The sequence below is a fragment of the Rhinolophus sinicus genome, linkage group LG02 (assembly GCF_036562045.2).
Source record: "Rhinolophus sinicus isolate RSC01 linkage group LG02, ASM3656204v1, whole genome shotgun sequence".
NCBI lineage: Eukaryota > Metazoa > Chordata > Mammalia > Chiroptera > Rhinolophidae > Rhinolophus > Rhinolophus sinicus.
This window is the reverse complement of record NC_133752.1, coordinates 139,259,379-139,286,919: the sequence shown is the minus strand read 5'-3', so window position 1 is coordinate 139,286,919 and position 27,541 is coordinate 139,259,379. Positions and strand designations below refer to the sequence as shown.

The 27,541-nt window shown below is 39.8% G+C and overlaps 1 protein-coding gene across 1 annotated transcript in view; it reads right to left on the bottom strand.

Moving 5' to 3' along the window:
• GNS (glucosamine (N-acetyl)-6-sulfatase) overlaps positions 1–27,266 on the bottom strand; it is a 39,541-nt gene extending 12,275 nt beyond the window's left edge. Inside the window, exons 1-10 of the mRNA XM_019732446.2 lie at positions 26,913–27,266; positions 21,514–21,573; positions 17,748–17,954; positions 15,941–16,006; positions 15,395–15,493; positions 13,637–13,804; positions 11,903–11,985; positions 10,594–10,712; positions 8,747–8,850; positions 765–866 (exon numbers count right to left, since the gene is read on the bottom strand). Of these exons, the coding sequence (XP_019588005.2) occupies positions 765–866; positions 8,747–8,850; positions 10,594–10,712; positions 11,903–11,985; positions 13,637–13,804; positions 15,395–15,493; positions 15,941–16,006; positions 17,748–17,954; positions 21,514–21,573; positions 26,913–27,104 (1,200 nt within the window). The 5' untranslated portion in view covers positions 27,105–27,266. The remainder of the gene's footprint in view (positions 1–764; positions 867–8,746; positions 8,851–10,593; positions 10,713–11,902; positions 11,986–13,636; positions 13,805–15,394; positions 15,494–15,940; positions 16,007–17,747; positions 17,955–21,513; positions 21,574–26,912) is intronic.
• Between the last annotated feature and the right edge of the window lie 275 nt (positions 27,267–27,541).

The window sequence follows — 27,541 nt, the reverse complement described above, 5'->3', positions numbered from 1 at the left end:
GCAACAATTTAACCAATTCCCTATTGGATATTTAGGTTTTCCATTTTCTTCTGTTAATGCTACATGTACATTTTTTATAATGAGCTCTGTGCAGTGCCACACACATAGTGGGTACTCAGATACTTCTTGAGTGAATGTTTTCTTAGAATAAATTCCCAGGTGGAACTGCTTGATGTGTGTTCTGAAGTGATATGCCTTGTCAAATTAGCCCCCTGATAGCTTATACTGAGTATACTTTTAGGAACAGAGTCCAAGCAGTTTCCATTTTCTCGAGACTTCTGCAAATACTGGGTTATTAATCTTTGCCAGTTCTGCAGGTGATAAAGGCCTCCTTCAGTTAAGCGTTTCTTTGATCAGCACTCATGTAATCTTTGCATTTACTCTGGCCATTTTTAACTCCTGTGTGAGTTGAATAGTTACTTCTTTTGCTCATTTTTCTACTGGGATATTAATTGTTGCTAAGAACTCATCTATTAGAGGATTTATTACCCTTTTTCACATATGTTGCAAATATTTTCCCAGTTTGTCACCTGTCTTAACTTTATGATGATTTTTTGGGGGGAGAGGGGATGAAGGGAGGATAATAGAACTCTGTTCATATGTGGTTCAATCAGTCTTTTTTAAAAGAAAACTCCTTTCCACCACAGATAAGAGAAAAATTCTATTCTCTGTTCCCCACATTTAATAATTTTAAGATTTAAATTCTTACACAACCTGGAATTTATTTCAGAGTGTTGGCTCAGGCCTGAGGGCCTTCTACTCACCAAAATGGGCAGTAAAGACATCCCATCCATCTGCGTCTTATTCAGGTCATAGCCAGCAATGTCCAGAATCGTAGGGCCCAAGTCAATGTTGGAAACGAGCATCTGTGAGAAAGAGAAAAAGATAAGCAACCTACAAAAGTTGGTTCCGTGTTCCTTTTTGATCTGTGCTCTTCCCCTCACCCCACCCACGAGACAAACAGCATTTACTATTATCTTCTGCACAGCCCATACTTAGGTCTTACTAATTTATATATTCAAATATAACTATAACAATTTAAAAAACAAAAGAATACAATATTTGTAATATATGCCCCTGGGATGTTATATACTTATTCTACCCACACTTATTGATCAAAACATTTTTTTTTTAAACTCCTTTGGGATTGCCTGGAGTTTGCTATGAATCATGAAAAAAATGTTGGTCTAATTATTTTATACAAAGTGTTTTCCAACTTGATTATTCTTATTCACTAAATTTTACTTCAAGTGAGCTGACATTTTTTGAATGCCTTGAAGGTTGAATGCTTACCACCAAGGAGATTAGCCCTTTCCATAGTTTTTCAAAGTGACAACATTGCTAAAAAAAAAAAATGTTTGCAGTAGGCTTTGAAGTCTGCAGAAAACTTATTCCAACAGTGCATCAATAAAAGTTTCCTTAAAGAGCACAAAACTTAGATATTTTAAACAGACATTCTAGAAATTAAAGATAACTGTCTTGCATTTATACCTTGCCTATTTCCTTGGTTTATTAGACTATTTTCCTTCTGTATGCAATGCCTCTTTAGGACCTAAACCAGCATACTGTCAAACAGAACCATAATAGGACCACAGACGCATATGTAACTTAAAATTATCTCGTGACCACATTAAAGGAAAAAGGAAAAGGGGAAACTCCATTGTATATATTTAACCCGATATATAAACATATTACTATTTCAACATGTAGGCAATACAAAAAACTTACTAAGATTTTCACTTTTCTATTTTTAAACCAAGTCTTTGAAATCTGGCATTTTACAACTACAACACATCTCGATTTGGACTATCTCATACCGTGTTTCCCTGAAAATAAGACCTAGCTGTACAATCAGCTTTAATGCGTCTTTTGGAGCAAAAATTAATATAAGACCTGGTCTTATATTACTATAATTTAAGACTGGGTTGATATGATATGATATAATATAATATTGGGCCTTATATTAATTTTTGCTCCAAAAGACGCATTAGAGCTGATGGTCCAGCCAGGTCGTAGTTTTGGGGAAACACAGTACATGTTTTGGCTCAACAGCCACATGTGGCCGGTGGCTACTGGAGCAGAATGTGCAGGCCTCTACACAACTTAAGCGTACAGCTAGAAGTCACTTTGGTCACAGGCTAGGGAAAACTTCGGAGTGAAGACAACCGACCGGGGAAACAGGGAGGACTAATGTTTACCAAGCAGCGGCTCTGCACCAGTACTTCGCGTTTATCCTCATCTAATGCTCACCACAAGCCTATGGTGCAGTATTTCCCCCATTTTACAGATGAGGAAATGAAAGAGGTAAACTGAAACAAAATCAACAGCTTGCAACTGGAAAAGCTATTCTTTACTCAAAGGAAATGACAGTCTTCAAAACTGTTAAGAAAATGCGGATCATCTTAGGAGAGGCCAAATGTGGATTAAAAAAAAAAAAAAAAGCCCCACGGCCAGAAAACATCTTCAAATCTTCCTGGTAGCTAGGAAGGCAGAGTGATACACACATCGTGGCTCTCAATTAGAGTAGCTTGGCAGCTGTCAGAAATGACCACTCAGCGACAGGCAGCTCCGGGGAAAGGCAATCCATATGTTACTGAGGAACCCCCCCTCCCCCCCAATGTCTCCAGGGATTACATGAGAGCCGGGTTAGATACCTTGCCTAGTTCCAAGCCCCCAGGCAAGCTGAGCAGCTTAGTGGGTATGAATACAGAAGAGATCATGTTGGGAAAGAGACAAGCAGACACATGACCTCCAGAATCAGATCAAGGCAACAAGACCCTGACATGTGACTAACAGACCTCCATGATGTCCGGAACCTGAACAAAGGGAAGCCAAGTCCACAGGTATTACTAACATGTCAAGACGGTTTTATAAGAAACGAAAAAGAGTAAATACTAACATAATAAAACCCACAGAGATATAAAATGTCGATTGCCAGTCTCACCAGGAATTAAGAGCTGTCAGCTGCATGATGGATGGGAGGCGCTCCTGAATAGTGGTTTGCTCTCTGGGCAGAAACTCTGCAAGTTCTGGTATAAATCAAGAGGCACTAAGATTCTGCACAAGTACCATAAACACCATCCCAGGACTCTTTCTTCCCAGATAGCTACATGATCACACCTTCCGCAAGTAATTGACAAATTCTCTTCCCTTCTAGGGTATTGATTAAGAAGTAGAATCTCAAAATGAGCATACTACATCAGGAGATGGGAGACTTCAAGTGGATACTGAGTATGACGTATTCAACAGAGAATTATACCTATCTCTGGTTTTTATACAACCAAGCATTAGAATAGATACTATAGGTCCATCACCATAATGACCTCTAGAAACATTAGCATTTTAAGTTTCTAAAATGGTACAGACACTCCTTGACTTAACGATGCGCTTACATCCTGATAAACCCATTGTAAGTTGAAAATATCAAACGTTGGAAATGCGTTTAATATGCCTAACCTAGCACGCATCACAGCCTAGCCTAGATGGTTTCTATTGAATGTGTGTCGCTTCTGCACCATCATGAAGTCGAAAAATGGTTAAGTCAGCACATTGTAAGAACATTATACTGCTTCTATCACTAACCATAAACTCAAAGATTCACTTATGGATTGGAACCAAAAAAGCTTTGACAAGACCAAAACTAGGTTAGTCCGTAAGTCATAGCCTCACAGTTGGTTTAGGAATGTTCTTGGGATTTAAACATATAGACCAGGGGTGTCAAAACTGGGCCCGCGGGCCAACTGCAGCCCGCAATTCATTGTTAATTGGCCCACAGCAAATTCCAAAAATGTATTTAGTTTACTTAAATAAACCAGGTGAGGCAATACGTACTTCACCTTGAGTGAGTGGCCTGGCTGTTTGTGTATTTTACCGCATATGGCCCTTGGTAAAAAGCGTTGAAAAAAGTTTGGACACCCCTGATATAGACGTTCTGATCAAATGAAAGCTCCTAGAAAACTCTGAGGCATGAAATCAAGGGATATTATGCCTTGAACCTGCTTTTTTTTTCCCTCTGGAAAACAGTCCTGCAGAATTACTGAAAAGAACAAGAGGGATCTCAGGAGGATACATCAGCTTTCCAAACAGACATTAAAGCCCTCATGTTAAAGAATTCATGTAAGGCTATCAAAGACAAGACACAAAGCACGTCAGAGAGCACCAGATCCACTTGGGGAAAGCCCTGGAACTGCATAAGAAAGCAGAGAGCCACCACATCTTGGGCTGCTTCATCTAGATTTGCTCCTCAGCCCCAGCTTCTCGAACAGGAAGAAGCAGGGCACCCCCGGGTCGCACTTGAGAATCTGCATTTAACACCCTCCCAACTTCATACAGGCAAACCGATGCTTATTTTGTCCAATGTCTGAAAGCCAATAATGTAACCTTCTGTCTCCTCTGGATCATGCTGTGCCGTTTTAGTTTTCCTTCTAACCTTTTCCTTTCTTAAAGCCCTTTTGAAGAACTTCTACCACCAAATCTAAAGCTAGATTAATTTCTAGCCAGAGAAGAAAACCTCGACAGCCAATCTTTGGCAAGCACACATCCCACTTGCCCCTGTGCTCTTGAACACGGCTCGAACAGCCGACACAAAGTTAAATCCACTGGTCAAATGTGCCCTGTTTTTGCCATCAGGCTGTTGACAGCTCAGCTCATTATGCTCAACTCATAACCCTGTGCCACTCATGGGGAACTGGCACTGAGACAACTGTGCTGCCAACACATGATGAATCACCCCCAGCTCTGACATTCTTTGAGCTAGATGAAAGCCAGGGTATTTCATACTTCTCAGACTACATCTGTCAGCACAGCAGTGTAAAAAAGTCACGGATTCTGAGAACACACACAATTCATTTTCAGTCCTGTTTCTGCCACGTAACTATGTGACCTTGGTAATATCCATTCAACTGTGGCTGTCCCCCAGTGCATGTTCAGGGCCGGGTATTCTAAGTTTAGACAGCACCTCTCTTCTCGGAGCTCCTACAGCAAAACAGACAAACTCAGCAGGGAGTGATCAGTTTGAGGCAAACAGGGAACATGGGACGGGCACCCCGCCTCGTGTGGCGGAGGGGTCTGAAGGGACTTCCCAGAGGTGACCTCGAAGCCGAAACCCGAAAGGACAATTAACGTCGCCTGCTGAAAGGGCCATCAGATAGCATTCCACACAGAAGGAACAGTCAGTCACAGACAGGCCAGGAGGTGAGACAGATGTCTCACTTAGGAAATGAAGGTAGTTCGGTACAAATGCCACCTTCCATCCCTTGAATAAGCCAAGTTCATTCTCACGTTTGTGCCGTCACATTTACTGTTCTGCTCAGAACACCCGCCCACAGATCTCTATGACTAAATTCTTAACACCCAGGTCTCTGCTCAAATGCCTGAGGCTTTCACTGACAATTGTAGCGAAAGTATCTGGCTCTCCCTGACACAGCGGGCTAAGAACTGATCTTCCCCAGAATGCTCACTGCTATGTAGCCAAGTCTCCTGGCATATTGTGCCGGAGCAAGTATATTTAATGAATACCCGTTGTTTGAGCTACAGTGTAATGGTTAAGTGTATAGACTCTGGAGCCAGACTGACCAAGTTCAAATACAGGGCTCTGATACTTTTCAGCTACATGATCTTGGGCAAAACATTTAATTTCTGTACTTCATTCTATACCTGTTTCCTCACATGTAAAATGGAGCTAATAGTATCTACAGCTCATAAAGCTGTGAAGGTTAACTGAGTTGATACAGGTAATACATTTAGCAGTTGTCACATACAAAGCATTCAATAAACATTAGTTATTGTTGGAATGGGTTCCTAGGAACCAGGCTTCACTTAAGATTGCTTACAGAAAGTGAAGTTTCTAATTTTAACATTTAGATGTCACTGTTAACTTGATTAAAAAAGGGCCAGTTTGTCCCACTGATACCTGGCTGACACACACAGTTCTCACTCAGCCTCCTTCCTCACTGGGTAGAAGTGGCCCTAGCAGCCCTGAGCCTCAGAAATGCACACAGCTGCCGACAGTCTCCTCAATCAGCTTCCAGCACCAAGATCAATAAACTGCTTTTACGATTCAATGGTCTTCCAAACTCGCCCATCTCCTTTGTAGGGAGAAGCCCGTTTAGAGGGTATTGAATTTGTAGTGGATTGACTTTAGGAATGTAGGTATTAAGAGAAAAAAAAAAAGAGAAAAAGAACACTCAAAGGCAACTATGAAGGCCATTTAACCTTTCTGAGAGAATTTTAACAGAATTCCATCAAGAGTACTGTAAAAGAACATAAGTGAATGGCAGAAATTTAAACAAAGTAAACATTAAACCCCAAAATTAAACTAACCCACAGTGAATATCATACTCAATGACGAAAAGCTGAAAGCTTTTTCTCTAAGATCAGAAACAAGACAAGGATACCCACTCACAACTTTTTTTTCAAGATGGCATTGAAGTCCTAGCAGCAATCAAACAAGAAATAAAAGGCATCCAAATTGAAAAGGAAGTAGTAAAACTATCACTATTTGTTGATGACATGATACTATATATAGAAAACTCTAAAGATTCCACCAAAAAACTATTAGAACTAATGAATTAATTCAGTAAAGTTGCAGGATACAAAATTAATATTCAGAAATCTGTTGTGTTTTTATACACTAACAATGAACTATCAGAAAGAGAAATTAAGAAAACAATCTCATTTACAATTGTATCACAAAGAATAAAATATCTAGGAATAAATTTGACCACAGAGGTAAAAGACTTGTACTCTGAAAACTGTAAGACATCGATGAAAGAAATTAAAGATGACATAAATAAATGGAAGGATATACCATTCTCATGGATTGAAAGTATCATTACAATGTCCGTATCACCCAAAGCAATCTACAGATTCAGTGCAATCCCTATCAAAATACCAATGGCATTTTTCACTGAACTAGAACAAATAATCCTAAAATTTGCAAGGAACCACAAAAGACCCCGAATAGCCAAAGCAATCTGGAGAAAGAATAGAGTTGGAGGTGTCATGCTACCTGATATCGAACTATACTACAAGGTTATTGTAATCAAAACAGTTTGGCACTGGCACAAATACAGACATATAGATCAATGGAACAGAATAGAGGGCCCAGAAATAAACCCACACTCATATGGCCAATTAGTGTATGACAATGGAGGCAAGACTATACAAAGAGGTAAAGACAGTTTCTTCAGTAAGTGATGCTGGAAAAACTGAACAGATACATGCAAAACTAGACCATTTTCTTACACCATATAAAAAAATAAACTCAAAATGGATTGAAATCTTGTATCTAAGATCTGAAACCATAAAACTCCTCAAGAGAACATAATAAACTCTTTGACACTGATTTTAGCTTTATCTTTTTGGATATGTGTCCTAGGCAAATGGCAACAAAAGCAAAAAATAAACAAATGGGACTACACCAAACTAAAAAGCTTTTCCACACAGTGAAGGAAACCACCAACAAAACAAAAAGGCAACCTTCTGAGTGGGAAAAAAATACTTGCAAATGATATAACTGATAAAGGGTTAACATCCAAAATATATAAAGAACTCACAGAACTCAACATCAAAAAAACAAACAATCCAATTTAAAAAGGGCAGAGGACCTGAATAGACATTTCTCCAAAGAGGACATACAGATGAGTAACAGACGCATGTAAAGATGCTCAACATAACTAATCCTCAGGGACATACAAATTACAAATTAAAACTACAGTGACATATCACTTCATATCTGTTAGAAAGGCTATTACCAGTAAATCAACAAACAAGTGTTAGCGAGGATGTGGAGAAAAGGGAACCTTCATACACTGCTGGTGAGATCGTAAACTGGTGTAGCCACTATGGAAAACAATATGGAGGTTCCTCAAAAAATTAAAAATAGAGCTACCATATGACCCAGGAATCCCACTTCTGGGTATTTAACCAAAGAAATCCAAAACACTAATTCAGAAAGATATATGCACCTGTATATTTACTGCAGCATTATTTATCATAGCCTAGATATGGAAGCAACCTAAGTGTCCACTGATACATGAATAAAGAAGAGGTGGTACATATATACAATGGAATATTACTCAGCCATAAAAAAAAAAGAACTCTTGCCATTTGCAACAACATGGATGGACCTACAGGGCATTAGGCTAAGTGAAATAAAGATAAATATTGTATGATTTCAGTTATATATGGAATCTAAAAAACAAAATAAACGAACAAAAAAACCAAAGCAGTAACAAACTCATAAATACGGAGAACCAACTGATGGTTGCCAGATGGGAGGGTGGTAAAGGGAGGGGCAAACACGGTGAAGGGGATTAAGAAATACAAACTGCCACTTGCAAACTTGGTCACCAGGATACAAAGTACAGCAAGGAATATAGTCAGTAAGACCGTAACTATGTACTATGTATTGTGGTGATCACTTCATAAGGTACACAAATGGCTAATCACCATGTTGCACATCTGAAACTAACACATATTATATGTCAACTATAATTTAAAATAAAGACAAACGAAAGCTATTCATGTTTATATGATACACACACACAGAAGAAGGGGTACAGCTAATAATGGGTAGCCAGGGATTTTTAAAAGTCACTGTTTCCAAAGCTTATAAATTACTTACACGATCTTATGCCAATCAGCCTTCATCCTATAGGAGAAAGGTAATCAGCCTCCTCTCGGGAGGAACAGCCTTCCCAGGCCAGTGCTACCTACAAACAGTATCATCTCGTCAGGCACCTACCTTGCTTGTCTGATTTGGTTTGATCCCGGGCCCTCGAACCAGCAGTGGAACTTTGATATCAAACTCATACAGCTGCCTTTTGTCTATTGGCAAAGAAAACTGTCCTGGAAACAAAATGCATACCAAGACGGAATTGTCACTCACACTCATTCATTTAATCAACAGTAAAAACAAAACAACTTTTTCCTACTAATTATGGTGTTTTAACAGGAAGCTTAAAAATGTGTTAAGTGTCTTATTACTAACAAGGCAGGAAACAATGGGTTCATCTTCTTTAAATAAATGCGTAGGTGGACTCCCTGGTCTAAGCACAAATTCAGCAAAAAGAATGAGACACAGTACTGAAATACAAATGTATAATTTATGTATGCTCTTCAATCTGATCATAATTGAATGAGGTTATTCTAAAAACTGCTAAATAAAGGGACAAAAATATTTATCCAGCCTTTCCCAAATAAACTGCATTTTAAGATAACCAAAAAGTTGATGAGGGGAAGTTCTTCTCTAAGGAATTCCAGCTAATTAATGCAAAAGGAAAGACAGCGTTATGAAGTCAACATTTTGCAATTTCTGAGGGAGTAATGGATTTTTAAGCAACAATCACCAATGGAACCTTTAGCCACATAAGGTTCACAGGATGGGCTCAGGCTAATACCACATGAACCATCAATCAACACCAGCACCCCTAAAGTGAGGCGACCCGACCCCATGAAGTGATGCAATACGAGGTACACAGCAGCATCACCACAAAAGCATTCTTGCTGAAAATATACATTTCTATTACGACTCTAGACCTAACCACCAACCTATAGGCAATGCTGAGTATAAATAAACACGTTAAGACATCATAAGGCAGCAATTAGCCAAATCCAGAATGTGGATATTCTAAAGGACAAAGACCATTTTTTTCCCCAATAAATCAATGGCAAATGACAACTTTAGGACCCATAAAAACTAAGGCCGTGTGTGGATGTTGTCTAGATCACCATACAAAATAAGCTAGTGAAGATGCCCAATCAAGTATGGATGTGTGGAATCACAATGTCTGGAGTTTCTTCAAAACATTCTTGCTAAAAAACAAAACAAATCATGGGGAGGTAGGAAAAATTCAAAAGACCAGCCACATGCAGCTGAAAAATCGAAGCTGGATAATGGAGTCTGTTTTACTAGTCTCTACCTTGAGTGCCTTAAAATATTCACGAAAATACATTAAATGCCCATTCAATCTGCTCTGATGTCAGCAAGCCTAAGGTTAGTTCCATTGAAGTTTATGAAACTTATAGGTGGGGACTGAAGAAAACACTGGATTATAACTACAGAAGGTTTAAGTAGGAAGGATGAAAGTCAAGGACATGGGGCTGACTCATACTGCAGTTTGAAAACCACAAAAAATAAAAGGACACCCCCCCATCCCACATACACATAAAAAAAAACAAAAAACCACAATTTCACAAGAAAAGAGTTTTTTTGCCCAAGACAACCTACTTTTGGTCTTCCTGTATAAAAGGGCTTCCCCTATTATCTATGGTCTACTTGTCCTTGAAATCTAGTTCAATTTCTTACCTGCTTCATAAATCCTGCCTCCGACCCATCAAGCTCACTCCCTATTCCTGACTCCTACAATACCATGTAATTTAGCATGTGATGTAGCAAATAATAAAACGTGGTCTCTCCATGTGGTCATGAGTTGGCCTTCCAAACAGAGGGTTCCTTAGGGCAAGGACCTTCCCCTGACCTCTCCTCTGCTATAAAAGGACTAGAGCTCCCTGCCAATGCTACTGGTTGGGTGAAAAAGGAAAAGCACCTCATCAAGGTCACAGGAACACCTAACCGACAGTGCCCCTTACCTGTGTGATAGCCATTGTCTGAGGTATAAAAGATGTAAGTGTTGTTGAGCTCCCCATTGAACTCCAATCTCTTGACCAGTTTCTCCACAAGGTCATCAACTGAGAGTAGAGTTTGCCACCTGGATGTGAACAGAGGGTGGCAATGGGACCTCAGAGACAACAGTGGAGGAAAACCTGCAAAACCTCAAAACCACTCTCCCCAAAAGCTCAAATCCCAAATTTACTTTCCTCAGACCCCTCACTGCAAACAGACAGATTAGAAAAATTTAGAACATAGCTCATTCCAAATTTAACTATATCCAAAAAATAAATAAGGCTTTTTATAACCAGTTAGCTTTATTACTTATTATCACTGTGATGAGAGTAGAGACAATTGGAAGGGAAAGTTGTCAATTCAGTACTGATTAATACAGATTAATTCAGATAGACTTGTGCCACAACAGTGTTTAATGGTCTAATCTAGGGAGCAGCAAACTATAGCCATGGGCTAAAGCTTCCTTACTGCCTGTTTTTTTGTTTCTAAATTGTGGTAAAAAAAACACGTAACAGAAAATTTACCATCTTAATTTTTAAGCGCACAGATCAGTAGTATTAAGTATATTCACATAGTGAAAGAGATGTGCAGAACTTTTGCAAATCTGAAACTCTGTACCCATTAAATGACAACTCACTGTCTGTTTTTACATACACATAAAGCTTTACTGGAACAGAGCCATGCTCATTCATTCACGTATTGCCTAGAGCTGCTGTTGCGTTCCAATAGCAGAGCTGAGCAGCTGCAACAGACCATGTGGTCTGCAAACCTGCAATTATTTACTATCTGGCCTTTTACAGAAAAAGTTTGTCAACACTTGGTCTAAACTATATACACCTTAAGAGAAAGGAATGGATTTTTAAAAACGGTCTTAAAAGAATTTCTTGAAAAATCCAATCAGCAGAGGTAAACATTTTGCTCTAGTCTAAGCCTTTGAGTCGTATGCACATATGGGGAGTACAATCTCCAACAAAGCCACCTTTTCTTTAGATATAGGAAATTTATTTTTAATCAAATGGCTCCAGTTTGCAATGTTTTAACAAGTCATACAAATGGATTGTTTAATTAGTCCTGGGGTCCAATCCGCTTCATACACCTGAAAGTCAAGCAATCTGTCTACTCCTGAGGCAGCAGACCCACCATGAAAGTCTCTCCCATCAACTTGCTACCCTCCAATTTTGTCTCAAGAATAACTACCTGGTACAGTTCCCTGTTCATAGGCTGACGTGGAAGGTCCTCAAAGACCACCCAAACTGAGAAAGTAGCAGCTCTTACCTTTTCCTAAATGCATTATCTAAAAACTGTATTGAAGAATTTGTCATTGGGGTCTTGGCTTGCCTAATTAACCAGTGCTTGTTCTAAAATTGAAAAGAAAAAAAACGTTACCACCAAGTCACTCAAGTCAAATAAACTACCAGAATAAATAATGAAAAGGATCATTTAATACTTTAGTAAAAAGGAAACTAACTGGAACTTGTTTAAGCAACTTCAGACTTTCCCTCCTCCCTATTTCCCTCCCGTGTTTCCCCAAAAAACTTCCGGTAGGTTATCACTCGTTCTTTAGATTCTTCCTACCACCTCCCTAATGGCAAAAGGCCTGGGCTCCTTTGTCAGCAGCATTAATAAGCATTAGATTTAGTGAAAAATACTGGGACGCTACTGAGTAAAAGGAGATTAAATTTATAACTCTTGAGTCTATGCTTTGTGTCTACTACCCAAACTACAAAAGAGTAAATATTAACTTTACCTTCCTATAAGTTTTGCCTAATAACATTTTATTGCCCTCTATTTTCTTCCCCAAGATATCATCCTAAACCGTGGGAAAAAAATCTCATAGCAGTTTCCTAAAACTTCAAGTCCAAATCTGGAGGGTTCTTCTCATTTAAATAAAAAAGTCACAGTTAAAAAAAAAAAAAATTTCCATGCACCAGTAATTTTCTCCTTCTCTATTCTTAAAACCCTAAGCTGCTATCTCCCAAACTCTGACCCTTAAAGTGTTCTTTAGTTAGTATGTTTGAGAAATGCTATATAGCATATCCTCCTACTGGAAATTCATGCTAGAACATGAATAATTCTGAGAAATCCTGTAGCACAGTGACTTACTTAACCTAAAGTTTGTAAGGTCACTTGGTTCATCAGAACTTCTATCACTGTCTCGAGGCACACAATTTGAGATGGCCCTCTAGTTTAAAACTCAGTTCACTCAGCTTTAAAATCATGCTTAACAAGCACATGCTTACAACATTCCAGGCAACATGCTAGATGTTTCTATGTACTTTAATTCATACAGCAGTTGCATGGGGGATTAGGATCTCCACTTTATGTAGAAAAATTGGAGTTACCATCTTGCTCATGGTTGAGACACTTAGCTACAAAGTGGTAGTGCTGAGTCTAACTCCAAAATTCGTTCTTTCCACCACCTCATAAGCAATTAAGATTTCTGGGTAACAGGCCTGAGGCAGTAGAGGCCTTCTGCATTTGGACCAGTGAACTGCCAACCCCCTGTGAGAAGGGAAGGAAAAGTAACTGGCATGTGAGGCAAATATTTAGGTTGTGGCCCTTAATTATATGTCCTCATTTCTCCATTCAACTTCCTTTCCCAATCATCTCACACTGCATCACCCCTCTTCCTATGCCTCAGGCCTTCTTAGGCCTGAAGCCAACCAGAGGCGGCTGCTGCAGGCCCAGTTCAGGCCCAGGGGACATGTGTCAGGCACCGCCAGGCAGAGGTGAGGCAGCAGAGAGGTTATCAGGAGAGCCTGTAGTCAAGAAAGATGGCATCTCTTTAACATGCCCTGTGGACTCTCCAGCTGCTCACTGGCTATGTGGTAGGAACCTTATCTGTACTTCTGAAGCAAGTTTATATCATTTATAGTACCCGAGACAGGTGTAATTACCTTTAAAAGATCTGGAAGGAAAACCAACCACATGGCTCAAAGGCTCCCTGACAAGAATATTGCACAGTTCACTATATCGAGTATGGCTTAATTCAAGCATTAGGGAAGCTACCGTTCCATGGATGTTGAAGTTCTTGTTCCTCGGTGCAAAGGTGTTCTGGAAGGTCTTCTGGTACTGAGGTGCAGCTATCCAAGGTGAATGGGGCGCTGGAGTGGAGATCATCATGAAGAACGGTTCAGAGTTGGACTTGTAATCCAGGAAGTCCAAGGAGACATTGGCCTGACACATACAAAGATTTGTCATCTCCTACCCTACCCAATAGTTGAGGACTTGATAGTACATGTTTTCTGGTGAACAGAAGGTACAGGGTCACATTAGCTTTTAACCAATCTTAGCACACAATCTATGTCATAGTCATTTGCAAACGTGTTGTTGGGACAAATACTTAGCTTTTAGGCAATACTTGTGATAAAAAAAAATTGAAAAGCACACCATCTTAAGAAGGCAAATAAGATTGTGATGATTTTACACGATCTAAAAAGTGTTATGCCTCCCATAGGAAAGAAATAGTAACTTGGCCATGTTATTATTAACTTACATTAATGCAACTTAGAGTACATACATTCGATGCTTTAAAGATATAAAAAGAGTCAATCTAATTCATAACAGGAAAGATGGATTCAGTTACCTTAACCGTACAAAAATACGTAGAGTAGGTATCATAAGTTATGCCAGCTAAAGAGGCTAAGCTAAATCAGTAACACTAAATCTAAATAAATCACACCAGGGCTTTAATTTATGTGGATTTACATCTTTCATTTGCTTGTCTGCAGATACTATCTGAAAATAGAATCTGCAGATAAGCAGACACATGTTATGTTTTTAACTGTTCTAGTTGATTTAGTATATGTGCTGCCAAAATGAACACTGTTTTAGTTGATTTATATCTTCAGTTATTGAAGATATATGAAAGATACTGACTGTATCCATTTCCTGTCACCAACCTGCCCACCAATTTCCTTTAGCCTTGTCAGAAACCTGTGGCTTCTCCAACATGCCAGGACACTCCTGTCTCAGTGCCCTCACACCTTCCGTTCCCTCTGTCTGTGGCACTCTTTCCCCCGATCTGTACAGCTAACTCGCACCTCTTTCAGGAGTTTGCTTAAATGTTACCTAAATAAACCCCCAGCCTGCCTCATTTCTCTAATTGATCACCATCTAATAAGACAACAAATGAATGTGTAGGTACATACACACATATGTGTAAATAAAACCAGCCACTAAAAAGTTACCTCCCACAGAATCAAAGACGTTGCTTCATTTACTGCTGCACACCTGCTGTAATGAGTGCTGAAACACTGGGTGAATAAATGCTCTAAGGAGGGCTGTCATTAGAAACACCTTAGACAAAAAGGGAAGTCCCAAATTGACCTAATTTCAGTAGTTTTATATATAAACGTATATATATGTATGTTTCATATACACAATGCCTGCGGAACTCCCACATCCCTGTGCCTCCTCCCCCATAATGAAGCTGCCCTCTTGTAGCTTGTGAGTAAAACTGGGGTCAAGAGTAGGAACACTTACAAAGTAAAACCTCTTCAAAATAATATCCATAGTCTTAGAGATTAGTCTTTGGAAATGGATTTGTTGCTGGAATTTCAAACACATTAGATCTGAGCCTGGCTTATCTACAAAGAAAAATACTCTCAGGAGTTTTTAATCAGTTGGAAATATTCTTTGTCAGTTAGGTCAAGTTATTATTCACTCACATTACCCAACACGAACAAATACAACTAAAGGTTTCCTGGGCAGAGTCTTTAATCCAATGTGAGCCAAACCTGCAAGGACAGAGCTTCAGTAACTCACCAAAACATCTGTCAGGTAATCCACACTGTAGTTTTCACCATGTTTCCGTGCCTTCCCATTGATAGACAGGGTATAATTATAGTATTTAGAATTCTTTTCCTATTAAAGAGAGGAAAGTAAAATCTGTTACAAGGTCAGCACAGAAAATGAAAGTCAGAAACCATATTAGGCTAACCTATACTCTGTTTAAATAGAGGTAAGAACGGTAATTACTCAAGTCAATATTGAATTAGATTTTTGACAAGGGTTTTATTAACTATTAACACAGTTTCAATAATATGTCCCCCTTGTTTAAAAAAACACACACACAAAAAACAGAAGTGGACTGGGTAGAATAGAAAAATGTTGCTAAACCTTGTGTAATGCAGGAAAAACATCCCCCAACAGAGTGACTCACAAACCAAAAGACCCTTGAAGGAGACAGAGACAAACAACCAATCTTAAAAGCAAACAAGCTATGTCAGTGTCAGAGCTAAATGAGAACGTAAACATATGCTGCTTCTGCAAGACCATGTATACCTGTCACCGACGCCAACCATCACTCACCAAGGCGTACCAGTAACTCCACCCCAGGGGAATGTGCTCCAGTCCTCCTGCGTCTGGCGCTCCATACTGAAAAGCAAGACACGCAGAGCGTCAGAAGTCCTTCAACACGACCGGACCACAAAGAAACAGGAGACTTTCAGGATCTTTTTAGATCAGTCTGTGAAACATGGAAGGTGCTCACTTTTTCTCAACACATAAACCAGCAAAAAGTAAAGAACACTATAATCTTAGAAACTTCTGAAGCAGGAGTTGGCAAACTATGGCCAGTGGGCCAAATCTAGCCAGCCAACTGTTTTGTATGGCCAGCAAGCTAAGAACTTTTTTCCAACCATTACAAAAACATAAACACCAATCAAAGGAAGACTATTTTGTGACATGTGACAGTCACATAAAATTGAAATTTCTGGAATGATAAAGTTTTATTGGAATACAGCCACCTCATCAGTTTGTTTATGTCATGGCTATGGCTGCTTTCATGCTACAATGGCAGAGTCGAATGGTCACGGCAAAGACATATGGTCTGCAAAGCCTAAACTGTTTCCTTCTGGCCCTTTCAAGTCCACATGCCTTCACCCACCGGGCTCATTTGCTGAGCTACTGATGGCATAGACTGAATTGTCCAACCGACTTGTGGTAACAATAGCGAAAACAATCCAACTATGAGCTTTCAGCCTATAACTTCAGTTGTCCTGCTGAAAAAATCTACTCTTGGAGCTCAAATTACCTGATGAGATGAGTAAGTGAAGAGACCACAGCATCATCCCATTTTATCTCGACAAGGTTTAATACTGAGTATTTAAGGCACAATTTAATCCCTGAGAACTAAATCTTGGTAGTTTAAAGAATTTCTCCTAATTTTGTATACACGTTAGATGATCTTTAATATGCAAAATAGTACCAGTTCTTTTTATGACCCATAGTCTTAACTCAGTAACCTAGTATCCACTTATTTCTTATGCTTCTTTTCAAATGAACTCATTTGAACCCACAAGATTGTAAATTCCCCTAATTATTGTGGAGAGAGGGAGAAGAGAAAAAGAAATTTCAGATCAGAGGAATTAAGCTCTCTAGCAGCCACAGATAAAGTATAAGAAAATGCACATCTTCTCTTTGTCCTGCATCCCCAGTTTTACTATGAGAGATAACCCCAAACACCCTCAAATAGGCTATTTCCTTTAAGACCGAAATCTGACTAAGAGCTAAGGCCAAGGTGGTTAACGTGAGGCCAGGAAATCTGGCCACAGCAGGTCACAGTGAGCTATCTCTCCATGAAGGCTCGCACCCCAGCCACTCGGCCACACGCTGTAACTGCCTGAATGGCCAGTGCTCTGGGTGCTTTCTCGTTATCACTCATCTCTCCACATTTTGTTCCCACTTTTCAGATTAGAAAATGGGTTAAGCATTACTTGTTATAATTCAGGAACGATATGAAGAGGAAAAAATTCTTCACTCTGATCCCAATAAAGGGGAAATGGAAACAAAGATACCATGACAGTCGCATGACAAGCAGAATTCTTGAGGAAAAGGGGAAGATGCATCAGACAGCAGCAGTCCTAAGATAATTTTTAAATAAATACTCCCAAGACCATTTAAAAGAATAACTACAGTACCCGAATCATGTAAATACGTTTATGTAAGTAAGTTCTTATTTAACAGGCAGATTAGGAGAAAACACATACCAAAAACCCTTTACCATGGCTTCATGGATACTAACTAAAAAACAATTAACGTGAATTATATTAATTCACATTTTAAAAGCTGTTATTTTTTTTTTTTTTTTAAGGAATAATTAGACTATTCAACATACCTCATTTAAGTATTTCCCTGCAAAAAAGGTTTGATAACCACACATTGATCTGAGGATTGCTGGGAAAGTGTTTGGTTCTTGGATCTTCTGCCAAGACTTACTACTGCAGTTTCCCTCTAAGGTGTTGTTAACGACGTGATGATTATGTGGGTACTTCCCTGTCAGGATGCTGGCTCGGCTGGGGCAGCAAAGAGCGCTTGGCACATACTACAAAGGAAACAGAAGCAAAAAGGACCAACTTACACAAGAAAGATGGATTTCTCATCATTTCTAACGAGAGTAAAGAAAGCTGCTCGATACTCTTAACTTCAAATTTCTAGTTTCCCATGGAATAGCTTTTCTTAACACACAACACACTTCTGAAGTGTTTTAACTCCCATAGTGGAGATAGTAGAGCAGATAAAACAAACCAAGAGAACAGATTTCTTTTTCAGCTGGTTTTTTTCTGCAGGATAACATAACAGTTACTCCAATCTCACCTGTCAAAGAAATATTTACATGCAAGGAGCACAGGGTGGTGGGAGCCAGGTCTTACCCAAAGCTAGACTACTACTTGAATGTAATGTAGCTGAGAAGTAGAGGGTCATTTTCAGACTGATCTGTGACTTTATACATTTCCTATATCACCTTCTACATGGGACACAGATTTTTTTTTTCTACTCTAATTATGTTTCCATTAGCTACTGTCGTCAATAGATTTACCCCATTCTACCCAACAGTATTTGTATAACCCTTAATACACATCGCTACGTCACTTTACAGAAGGGTAGGACTAGTTTATACCTGCACCACCAAGGAAGGAATGCTCAGTTGAGCACACCCTTGAGAAAATTACATATTATCCCTTATAAATACTGAGCATTTTTTTGACCTTTCAAATTGGAGTTGACATTTTTAAATACTGGTGATGATGAACCTTCTCCATAAGCATACCGACCAACTGTGTTTATGTGAGTGAGTGGTTTGTTCATGTGCTTTGCCCATTTTTTCCTCCTGGGCTGTTGGCCTCTTGTTACATAAAATTTGAGTTAAGGAAGGATGCAGTCATGTTACAAATAATTCCCATTTTTTATGTTTGCCCTTTAATTTTGTTAGATGTTTGACTTTTATAATTTTTACATTGGCAATTCTTTTAATTCTTTCTCTTTTTTGTTTCCTGAACTATTTTTTGGCCAATACCACACTGTTTATTGTATCTCCATGTTACAGTTTAGTATCCAGTAGAGCAATTTCTTCCTGAATTTTTTTAACCTATTTATTATTCCAGAAAACTCTGGAATCACTTAATTAGGGATAAAAAAATCTTACTGGGGTGCTGATGACACCTTTTATAATCTTGTGTCTTCCCACAGAAAATGATGTGCATATCTCCATATTAAGTATTTTTATTATATCACTAAGTTCTGTAACTTTATTTACATAGGTCTTAAATAACCATTACTGGCCACACCAGCTATTCTTAGTCTGTATTTTCTCGCTATACGAATGGGATCTTTTCTCCCTCCATATTTCTCTAACTGGTTATATGGCAGCAAGTTTTATTTTTTCATTTCTACCTTACTAAATTCTATTCAAATTTTTTTCAAAAACTCTCCTATGTTTTCTAGGTAGAAAATCCAAACAAGTAGAAATACTTTTGTCTTTTTCCAATAGTTTTACCTCTTAATTTCCTATGACTTATGCCAACAACTAGACAGTTGAGAACATTGAGAAGTATTATGCCCTTGTCTCGTCCCTAACAGCAGTGACTCAAGTCTTTCACCTTAACTATAAGGTGTGCTATTTGTTTGAAGTCTTCATTATTAGGCTGTATTCTTCCAACAGTTTACGTTTCCCCAAAAATAAGACCTAGCCGGACCATCAGCTCTAATGAGTCTTTTGGAGCAAAAACTAATATAAGACTCGGTTATATTATATTACTATTATAATATAGTATAGTATAATATACAATACCCAGTCTTATATTAAAATAAGACCGGGTCTTATATTAATTTTTGCTCCAAAAGATGCATTAGAGCTGATGGTCCAGCTATGTCTTATTTTCAGGGAAACACGGTAATAAACTGCCAGGAAAGGATGCAATTTCAGAGGACTTTCAAGCCTCTATTGAGATGAATATATAATTATCTTTCTTTCTGTTTTTTAAATTTTATTGGGGAACAGTGTGTTTCTCCAGGGCCCATCAGCTCCAAGTTGTCCTTCAGTCTAGTTGTGGAGGGCGCAGCTCAGCTCCAAGTCCAGTCACTATTTTCAATCTTTAGTTGCAGGGGGTGCAGCCCACCATCCAATGCGGGAACTGAACCAGCAACCCTGTTGTTCAGAGCTCACGCTCTAACCAACTGAGCCATCTGGCTGCTTCTATAATTATCTTTCTTTCAACTACTGATACCATGTTAGTGGACAACGTAACCACCATTATGTAGCACAGTCGGCCCTCTGTTATCTGTGGGTTCCATATCCATAGATTAACAACCATAAATTGAAAATATTTGGAAAAAAAGTTACATTGTGGCTAATGTGAACTACGGAGTTAGGTCTATGATATGGTTGCATCTGTAGTGAACATGTACAAACTTTTTTTCTTGTCATTATTTCCTAAACAATACAGTGTAACAACTGCTTGCATAGCATTTATATTATATTACGTATTATAAGTAACCTGGAGATGATTTAAAGTATACAGGAGGATGTGCATAGGTTACATGCAAATATTGTGCCATTTTATTCAGAGACTTGAGTGTCCATGGACTTGGTATCTGCGGGGATGGAGGTGGTCCTGGAACCAATCCCTCACAGATACCAAGGGATGACTGTACTTACTGTAAGTAGGGCACTGATAATAAGTGCTTGCTTTACATGTATCAATTCGCTTAACCTCACCAAAACCCTGAGATAGGTTTTAGTAGACCCACTGACAAATGTGGAAAAGAAGGGCCAGAAAGGTTAATAACTTGCCCAAGGTCACACAGCTAGAAAAGAGGCAGAGAGCACTCAAAACTAGGCGATCCAGCTTCAGTCAGTGCTCCTAAGCATAATACTATGCTGCTGTTGAGTGATTTCCTCATATTAAGCTAGGCTATCACTGACTTGAGTATGTGCATGGTTCTTGGATTTGTTAGTATTTTGAGTCTTTGCATCTATGTTTATATATATATTTGCTTCATATATATATATATATACACACTGGGGGTGCCAAATAAAATGTACACATGACTTGCATTCATTTTTTGCTATCGGTATATAGTATTACAATTTTAATAGTTTTTCCTTTTTTTAAAATGTGTATACATTTTTTTGGCACCCTCTGTATACGCATATACATATACACACACATATATACAGTTATTGTTAGTTTTGTTCCGTTGCTATTATCTTTGTCAGGTTTGGTTATGAGGGTCAGTGGGGCTTTGTAAAGTGGCCTGCAAGCTTTCACCATGGAACAGTTTACACAGCATGAATGTTATTTGGTTCTTACAATCCATTTGCAAACCTCAAAGAGTCAGGTTTGAAATAAAATTCTCTTGTTCTGAGTTGTAGATCAGACTGGCTTAGAAAATACCTGCAGTTAATCTTCAATTGATACGGAGTAATATTTCAATTAATAGAATTTATATCACATTAAATAAAGACCTTCCTTCAGATCAGGCGTTTAACTAGGGAAAAAAACCTCCACACAATAACACTCAACTACCCCAAAGAGAGTGTTTCTTCTTAGAACATAAACACATTTGAAGTCTGACAAAATTATATTAGCTTCAAAACTTACAGCGCTGGAGAAAGTCATCCCCATCTCTCCGATGAGAGCCTTGGTTTTCTTCAGCGGTGTCTGCAAAGTAAGTAATTACCTGTTAAACAATCTCTTCCAATACACTATATAACACACAGACCAAAAGCCATGGTTTTTGCGTCTTATCTCAACCTTTTATTCCCAACTGATCAGCTCCATCTGACACTAAGAAACAGCCAAGAAAGTGATTCTGGAGATGAAGCAAACAGGTTTTGCTAGTCAGTTCTCTCCTGTGCAAAAGTTCAAGGAATCATAATGTTTGCAGGAAGGTAAAGTTCACAGCTGATGGCATTGTTCTAGCAATGCTGATTTCAATCTAGTGAAATTTTGTGCCACTTTCTCATTTATCGCCAGCTTATGAGATAAGGCAGAAAGAACTACCTCCATTAATTCATCTCTAGAAGCAGGATGTGGGAAATCATACAAAAGGGGCTGACCTTTATCATGAAAAAGAGACTGACTCAAATATCAGACATTCAGTGGTAGAGCCCAGATACATACTTTCCCACTATCAGTTCACAGCCCTCTGCACTAGACAAATCACCTCAGCTAAGGACTTGAACCAGGTGGCAAACAGCTGTACATACAACCCTGTCAAGCAAAAGACTAGTCAGAAATGACTTGGTTATATCCTCGCTTTTTCTCCTTTGTTTAAAATCCAAGACCATGACAAATATAGAGAACAATTAATATCAAATCCTAGAGTGAGGACAAAAGCAGGAAGATGTTCATTTACATACAAGTAAAAGGAACATTAATAATCTTTATTCAGATTCCAGACAGCAAGAAAGAACCATTGAAGAGGCTCATTTTAGTTGTATTGAGTGTTTGTGATGGTTATCAAGTACCTGTGAAATCTAAGACCACACTGAATGCAGCGTTAAGTGTATTTTGTTGTATAATAATTCCTTAAAGATAATCCAAATATACACTGTGTTTCCTGAAAATAAGACCTAGCTGGACAATCAGCTCTAATGCGTCTTTTGGAGCAAAATAAAAGACCCGGTCTTATTTTACTACAAGACCGGGTATAATATAATACCGGGTATAATAAAATATAAATACCAGGTCTTATATTAATTTTTGCTCCAAAAGACGCATTAGAGCTGACTGTCTGGCTAGGTCTTATTTTCGGGGAAACACGGTATTTATATTAACAAGAGCCTCATTTTCAGTAGTTTAGATGACTTTTCCCCATTGTTTTATTTAGATCACAGAAAACCTAAGGAACCCATAAGCACAAAAGGACAAGAATTCTAACTTACGAAGAGCTTTGATAAATTTCATGAGTAGGTCCGTAATAGGTTCCCAGGAAATGCTAGAGATACATAAGGTCTTTGCTTCAGAAGCAACATGACCAGCCATGACCTCCCACAAAACATCACTGGGTGCTACCCACAGGTAAAGAACAGTGGGCTGAATAAAACATTGCTTGAAGAATCTGAGTTACAGAGAAGACAGGGAGGGGAAGTGAGGGAAAGGACCACTGTGAGTTGATTATGAGACTTAATCTTCAAATGGCCGGGTAAATATGCCAAACTACTGAAGAGTACCTGATTTCCAGAAGACTATACTTGTAATTATAACACATTTGTTAAACACTTAATTTGTGCCACACACTGATCTAGGCAGTGGTGGACAAAAGAAGATCTTTGACACGATGATCCTTGTACTCTTTAGACTTAAACAACTAACAGGAAAAATACAATCATTTTGAGCAGTGAGAATCGCTACAAATGGAATAAACCAGGACAATATGGTGGAAGAAAAGGGGGAAACGACTTTAAACGGGTGGTCAGGAATGGTCTCTTTCAGGAGGTCACTTCAGTACTGAGAGTCACATGATGAGGAGTCAGCCATGCAAAGGTCCAGCAGAAGATGCTTACAGGCTGAGTGAATAACAAGTACAAGGGCTGCCAGAGAAGGGAAGAGGCATGTGTGAGGGGCAGAAAGGCCGCCAGTGCGGCAGAAGCAGTGCAGTAAGTAAAGAGGAGAGTCAGATAAGACAAGGTCAGAGGGTTAGGCGGAAACCAGAGGATGACGCAGGACTGCACAGGAAGCTAGATTTTCAGTGTAAGAAATTTATATTAAGAACCATAATCTGTAGACTGCTAATAGTACAAGTGATAACCATAATCTGTGCTTAATTAAACAAGTCCCAAACAAGAAACCACACTGTACTGAAAATGTGTACGTGTGTCCACACTAATCTGCATGCTAACATGGATCCTTAAGACCTAAGCAAAAATGGTGGCTGGCGAGGTTAAGGGCACACAACATAATTTAAGAAGCAGCCAGTCTTATACTTACATAGGGGTAAATACATTACTATTCAAAGCAAAATTCCTTCCATAAAAATCCTAAGGAATCATTTATTATACTTTCCTGGATCTCATGTATAGCTAGCTTTGACAATTCTGATAATTCTATAGTTAACTTTTCTTTTAACAATGGAAAATCATTTTGCTTTAAACACAGTAAAGACATGATGTATTTATTCTTCCCCTACATTTCAGTATGGTTTCTTCCCTCACTTCCCTAAAATGTTGACCAAATGTCACTTTTTCTAGAGTGAATGATTTTAAAAAGAGCAACCTGTGCTTCTGTGAAGAACAGTGTGTCTGTCCATCACACCATAATGACATTCAAGTAAAATCAAGATATAGATAGGAAAAACAAACAAACAAAAAACAAACAAACAAACAAAAAAACAAAAAAAGAAATAGATAGGAACAGTGCCATGGGCAAATAAAATGAAAAACGGAATATCACAGATGATATCTGCAACAAATATACTGAAATGCTAAAGACTAAAAACATAAAAGACTATTTCAAAGATGAAAGATTCCACATTAAACCACAATCATACAAATGCTATAATCCTTTCACCTGAGTTAGTCTGGGGAATTGACTACTGCTTATTTTGCCAACTACGGCAGCAATTAATCATGTTTTGGGGGTGGGGGTCAGAGACCTCCCTCTTTCCACAAAAATGAAGATAACATATGCAAAGCATTACATGTAAATTAAGGAATTCCATGACCCCACTGGTGCCCCCGAATGTCACCTGGAGACGTCTGATCTATGGTATAAGTAACTATGCTCAGGTGGGTATGTGGAATGACATCTGGTAAGTCAGTATGATCAGTCTTCTCGAATGGGAGAAAAAGAGCACGGGGTTCTGAGACCATAAGACACCAGTCTTTGCCCCTCATTAGCTCGCTGAACCTTGGCCAAGTATTTAAAGCCCTCTAAATTTTTACTTTCCTCTTATTTAAGACAAGGACAATACCTAGAGCAGAGGACTCTTGTGATAACGGAAGCACATGTATAAAACACCTCACACTCTGGTTCCAAGTAGAATCTCAAATACAGTTATTGTCTTAGCATTCCCCTTTCAAATCATCTGACAACTAGTCATAGAATATTCTCAAAAAGGCTACAAGAGAGTTGGGAGCACTGAATCTGACATGTTCCCTCCATTCAATTTGAGCTCTCTGTCTAGAAAAAACAACTATAAAAAAGAATGTTATGGTCTAAGAAGCAAATAGGATTAACATGCTAAGGGGAAGAGACCTCAAACACGTATACACAGACCACACCTGTGGTCTCCAAGAACTGAAGAAACTGAATTCTGAACACCACACCTTATATTTAAGTGATGAATTCTGTTTTCAACAGAGATGTGAAAGCTTTACCTTTTAATTACGCTTGTGTCACTAAACAGTTATTAATTTTTGATAGAGCTTGCTTTTCTGGATAAAATACTTTTCAAGGACACAAAAGATATTTTCTTTTTTATAAAAACGAGTTTTGTGAAGAAGTGTAGCTGTTGGAATTGTGGAAAAGACAAAAGTAAAATCCAGGAAGCCAAAGAAGTCAAGACTTTTCAATGTCAATGTGGCTGAGTAGAAACTAAAAGGCAATGAGGCACATGTGGCAGGAAGTGTGGAGTCAAAACACAAGCATTTTAAACATCAGCTAGAAAAGACTCATATTCTGAACACAGCCCCGAGTAAGACATATATTTTAATTCACACCCCAGAAATATGTACGTGTGTATATGCTTACCTTTACCACATGTACCACACAGACATTTTCTATTCTAGTCTATTCCACAGGAAAGTGAACATGCTGGTAGCTACTCACTAAACTGACTTCACAACTCACTTACGGGTCGAAATCAGCAGGATAAAGGACGCTGAGATAGGGCGTTAGTGACCACACAGTATAAATTAGGAGCCGCTTGCCTGAAGTGTTTTCATAATCTCAGCATGTAGCTGAAAGCAAAAAGAGAACTGAAAGGAAGAAAGCAACAAAACACTTGCTCTTAAAAAAACAAAAAAAAGCAATTATCATACCCAAGATCAAAGCACCAGTCCGGATTTTGTCCTGATTGCCTCAACTATTCATGTGCCCTGGGTAAGCCACTTTCTCGACCTCCATGAATAAGGGGGTTGACTGATGTTCCTGAGGGTCATACATTTCAAAACTCTAAGATACGATTAACTCTGGGAAAGAACGAAGTCTCATGACAACACCTACTTGATATAAAATGGAACGATAGTATCGAATGCATCCGCCAGGTGTTCAATTAAGCTAATTGGGTTTTCTTTTTCTTTTTTAAAATTTTATTGGGGAATAGTGGGGAACAGTGTGTTTCTGTAGGGCCCATCAGCTCCAAGTCATGGTCCTTCAATCTAGTTGTGGAGGGTGCAGCTCAGCTCCAAGTCCAGCTGTTTTTTTAGCTTCAGTTGCAGGGGGCACAGCCCACCATCCCATGCGGGAATTGAACAGGCAACCTTATTGTTGAGAGCTCACTCTAACCAAGTGAGACATTTGGCCACCCCCCCCAACTGGATTTTCTTGATTCTTTTGAGGCAAAGCACAGCCTGAATAGTTCGACAACCTACCTACCAGATTAGTTCATTTCAGCACTTACTGTCTATGTATCAGCCACAAACATTGTACCAAGGACAAAGGCAGAGGTGGCCTAGGTCCTCACAGAAGGGGCTTGACAACCACGGCTGGCCTGTTCTTAGCCAGCACCTGCTCCGTATTAGGTTAACCCATCCCTAACTGGCGTCCACCTGTTTATCTTGAGATAGGAACGCAAACTCCACAGCAGTAAGGTCCAGACTAGAAGCTGTGTGGTGAGTGTACGTGTGTCAATCCTGAAGAGCAGCGAAGAAACAAGAGGAACTAGGCTCCGGCGCCCCTCGGACATGCGTAAAGGGCGTGGCTTGGTAAAAGCAACGCTGCCCGGGGTCAAGGCAGCCAGATCGGGGAGTCCGTGTGGGGACAGGAAGAGAGGACGAGACGCCAGGGCGTCAGCCCGAGAGATGGAGGGGCGGGGCAGAAATAGAGAGAAGAGTTACCATGCCGCCGAGCACTTCGTCCTGGTCGTCGGTGAGGAGCAGCACCACGTTGGGCCTCCGAGAGCCCGCCGCCACCGGGAAGACCCCCAGGCAGCAGCCCAGCGGAAGCAGCAGCAGCGCCAGGCTGCAGGAGGGCAGGTGGCGGGGGCCGCGCCGCCGGGGCCCACCAGGGGCCAGAGGCAGGAGCCGCATGGTGGACAGGGCTCCGGGGGGGACCCCGGGACTGTGTGGAGGGACGCGCAAGTGGCTGAAGAGACAGCAGCCGACGAGCCGCAGGAAGAAATGGCTGTGCCGTGAAGGCCAGGGGCTGGGGTCAGGCGTTTTTCTCCCCAGGCGCGATCACATGAGCCGGGCAGGGGGGCGGAGCACGCCGCGCGGTCACGTGACGGGCGGCCGCGGCGGGTGGGGCTGCGGACCACAAGGGAGGCGGCTGGGCGGGAGCGGCCGGCGGGAAACCGGAAGTGGCCCCCACGAGGCTGTGAAGCCGGCGGAAAGCGGGAGCCGCGGGTACCTCAGGCTCGGGCTCCGGCTGGGTTGTGGTGAGACCTGTTCCCGAGCACTTGGTGCAAAAATTAAAATGGAGGGAAGATAAGATGGAAAGGAGGAGAGAATCAGGCAACTGTACGCAA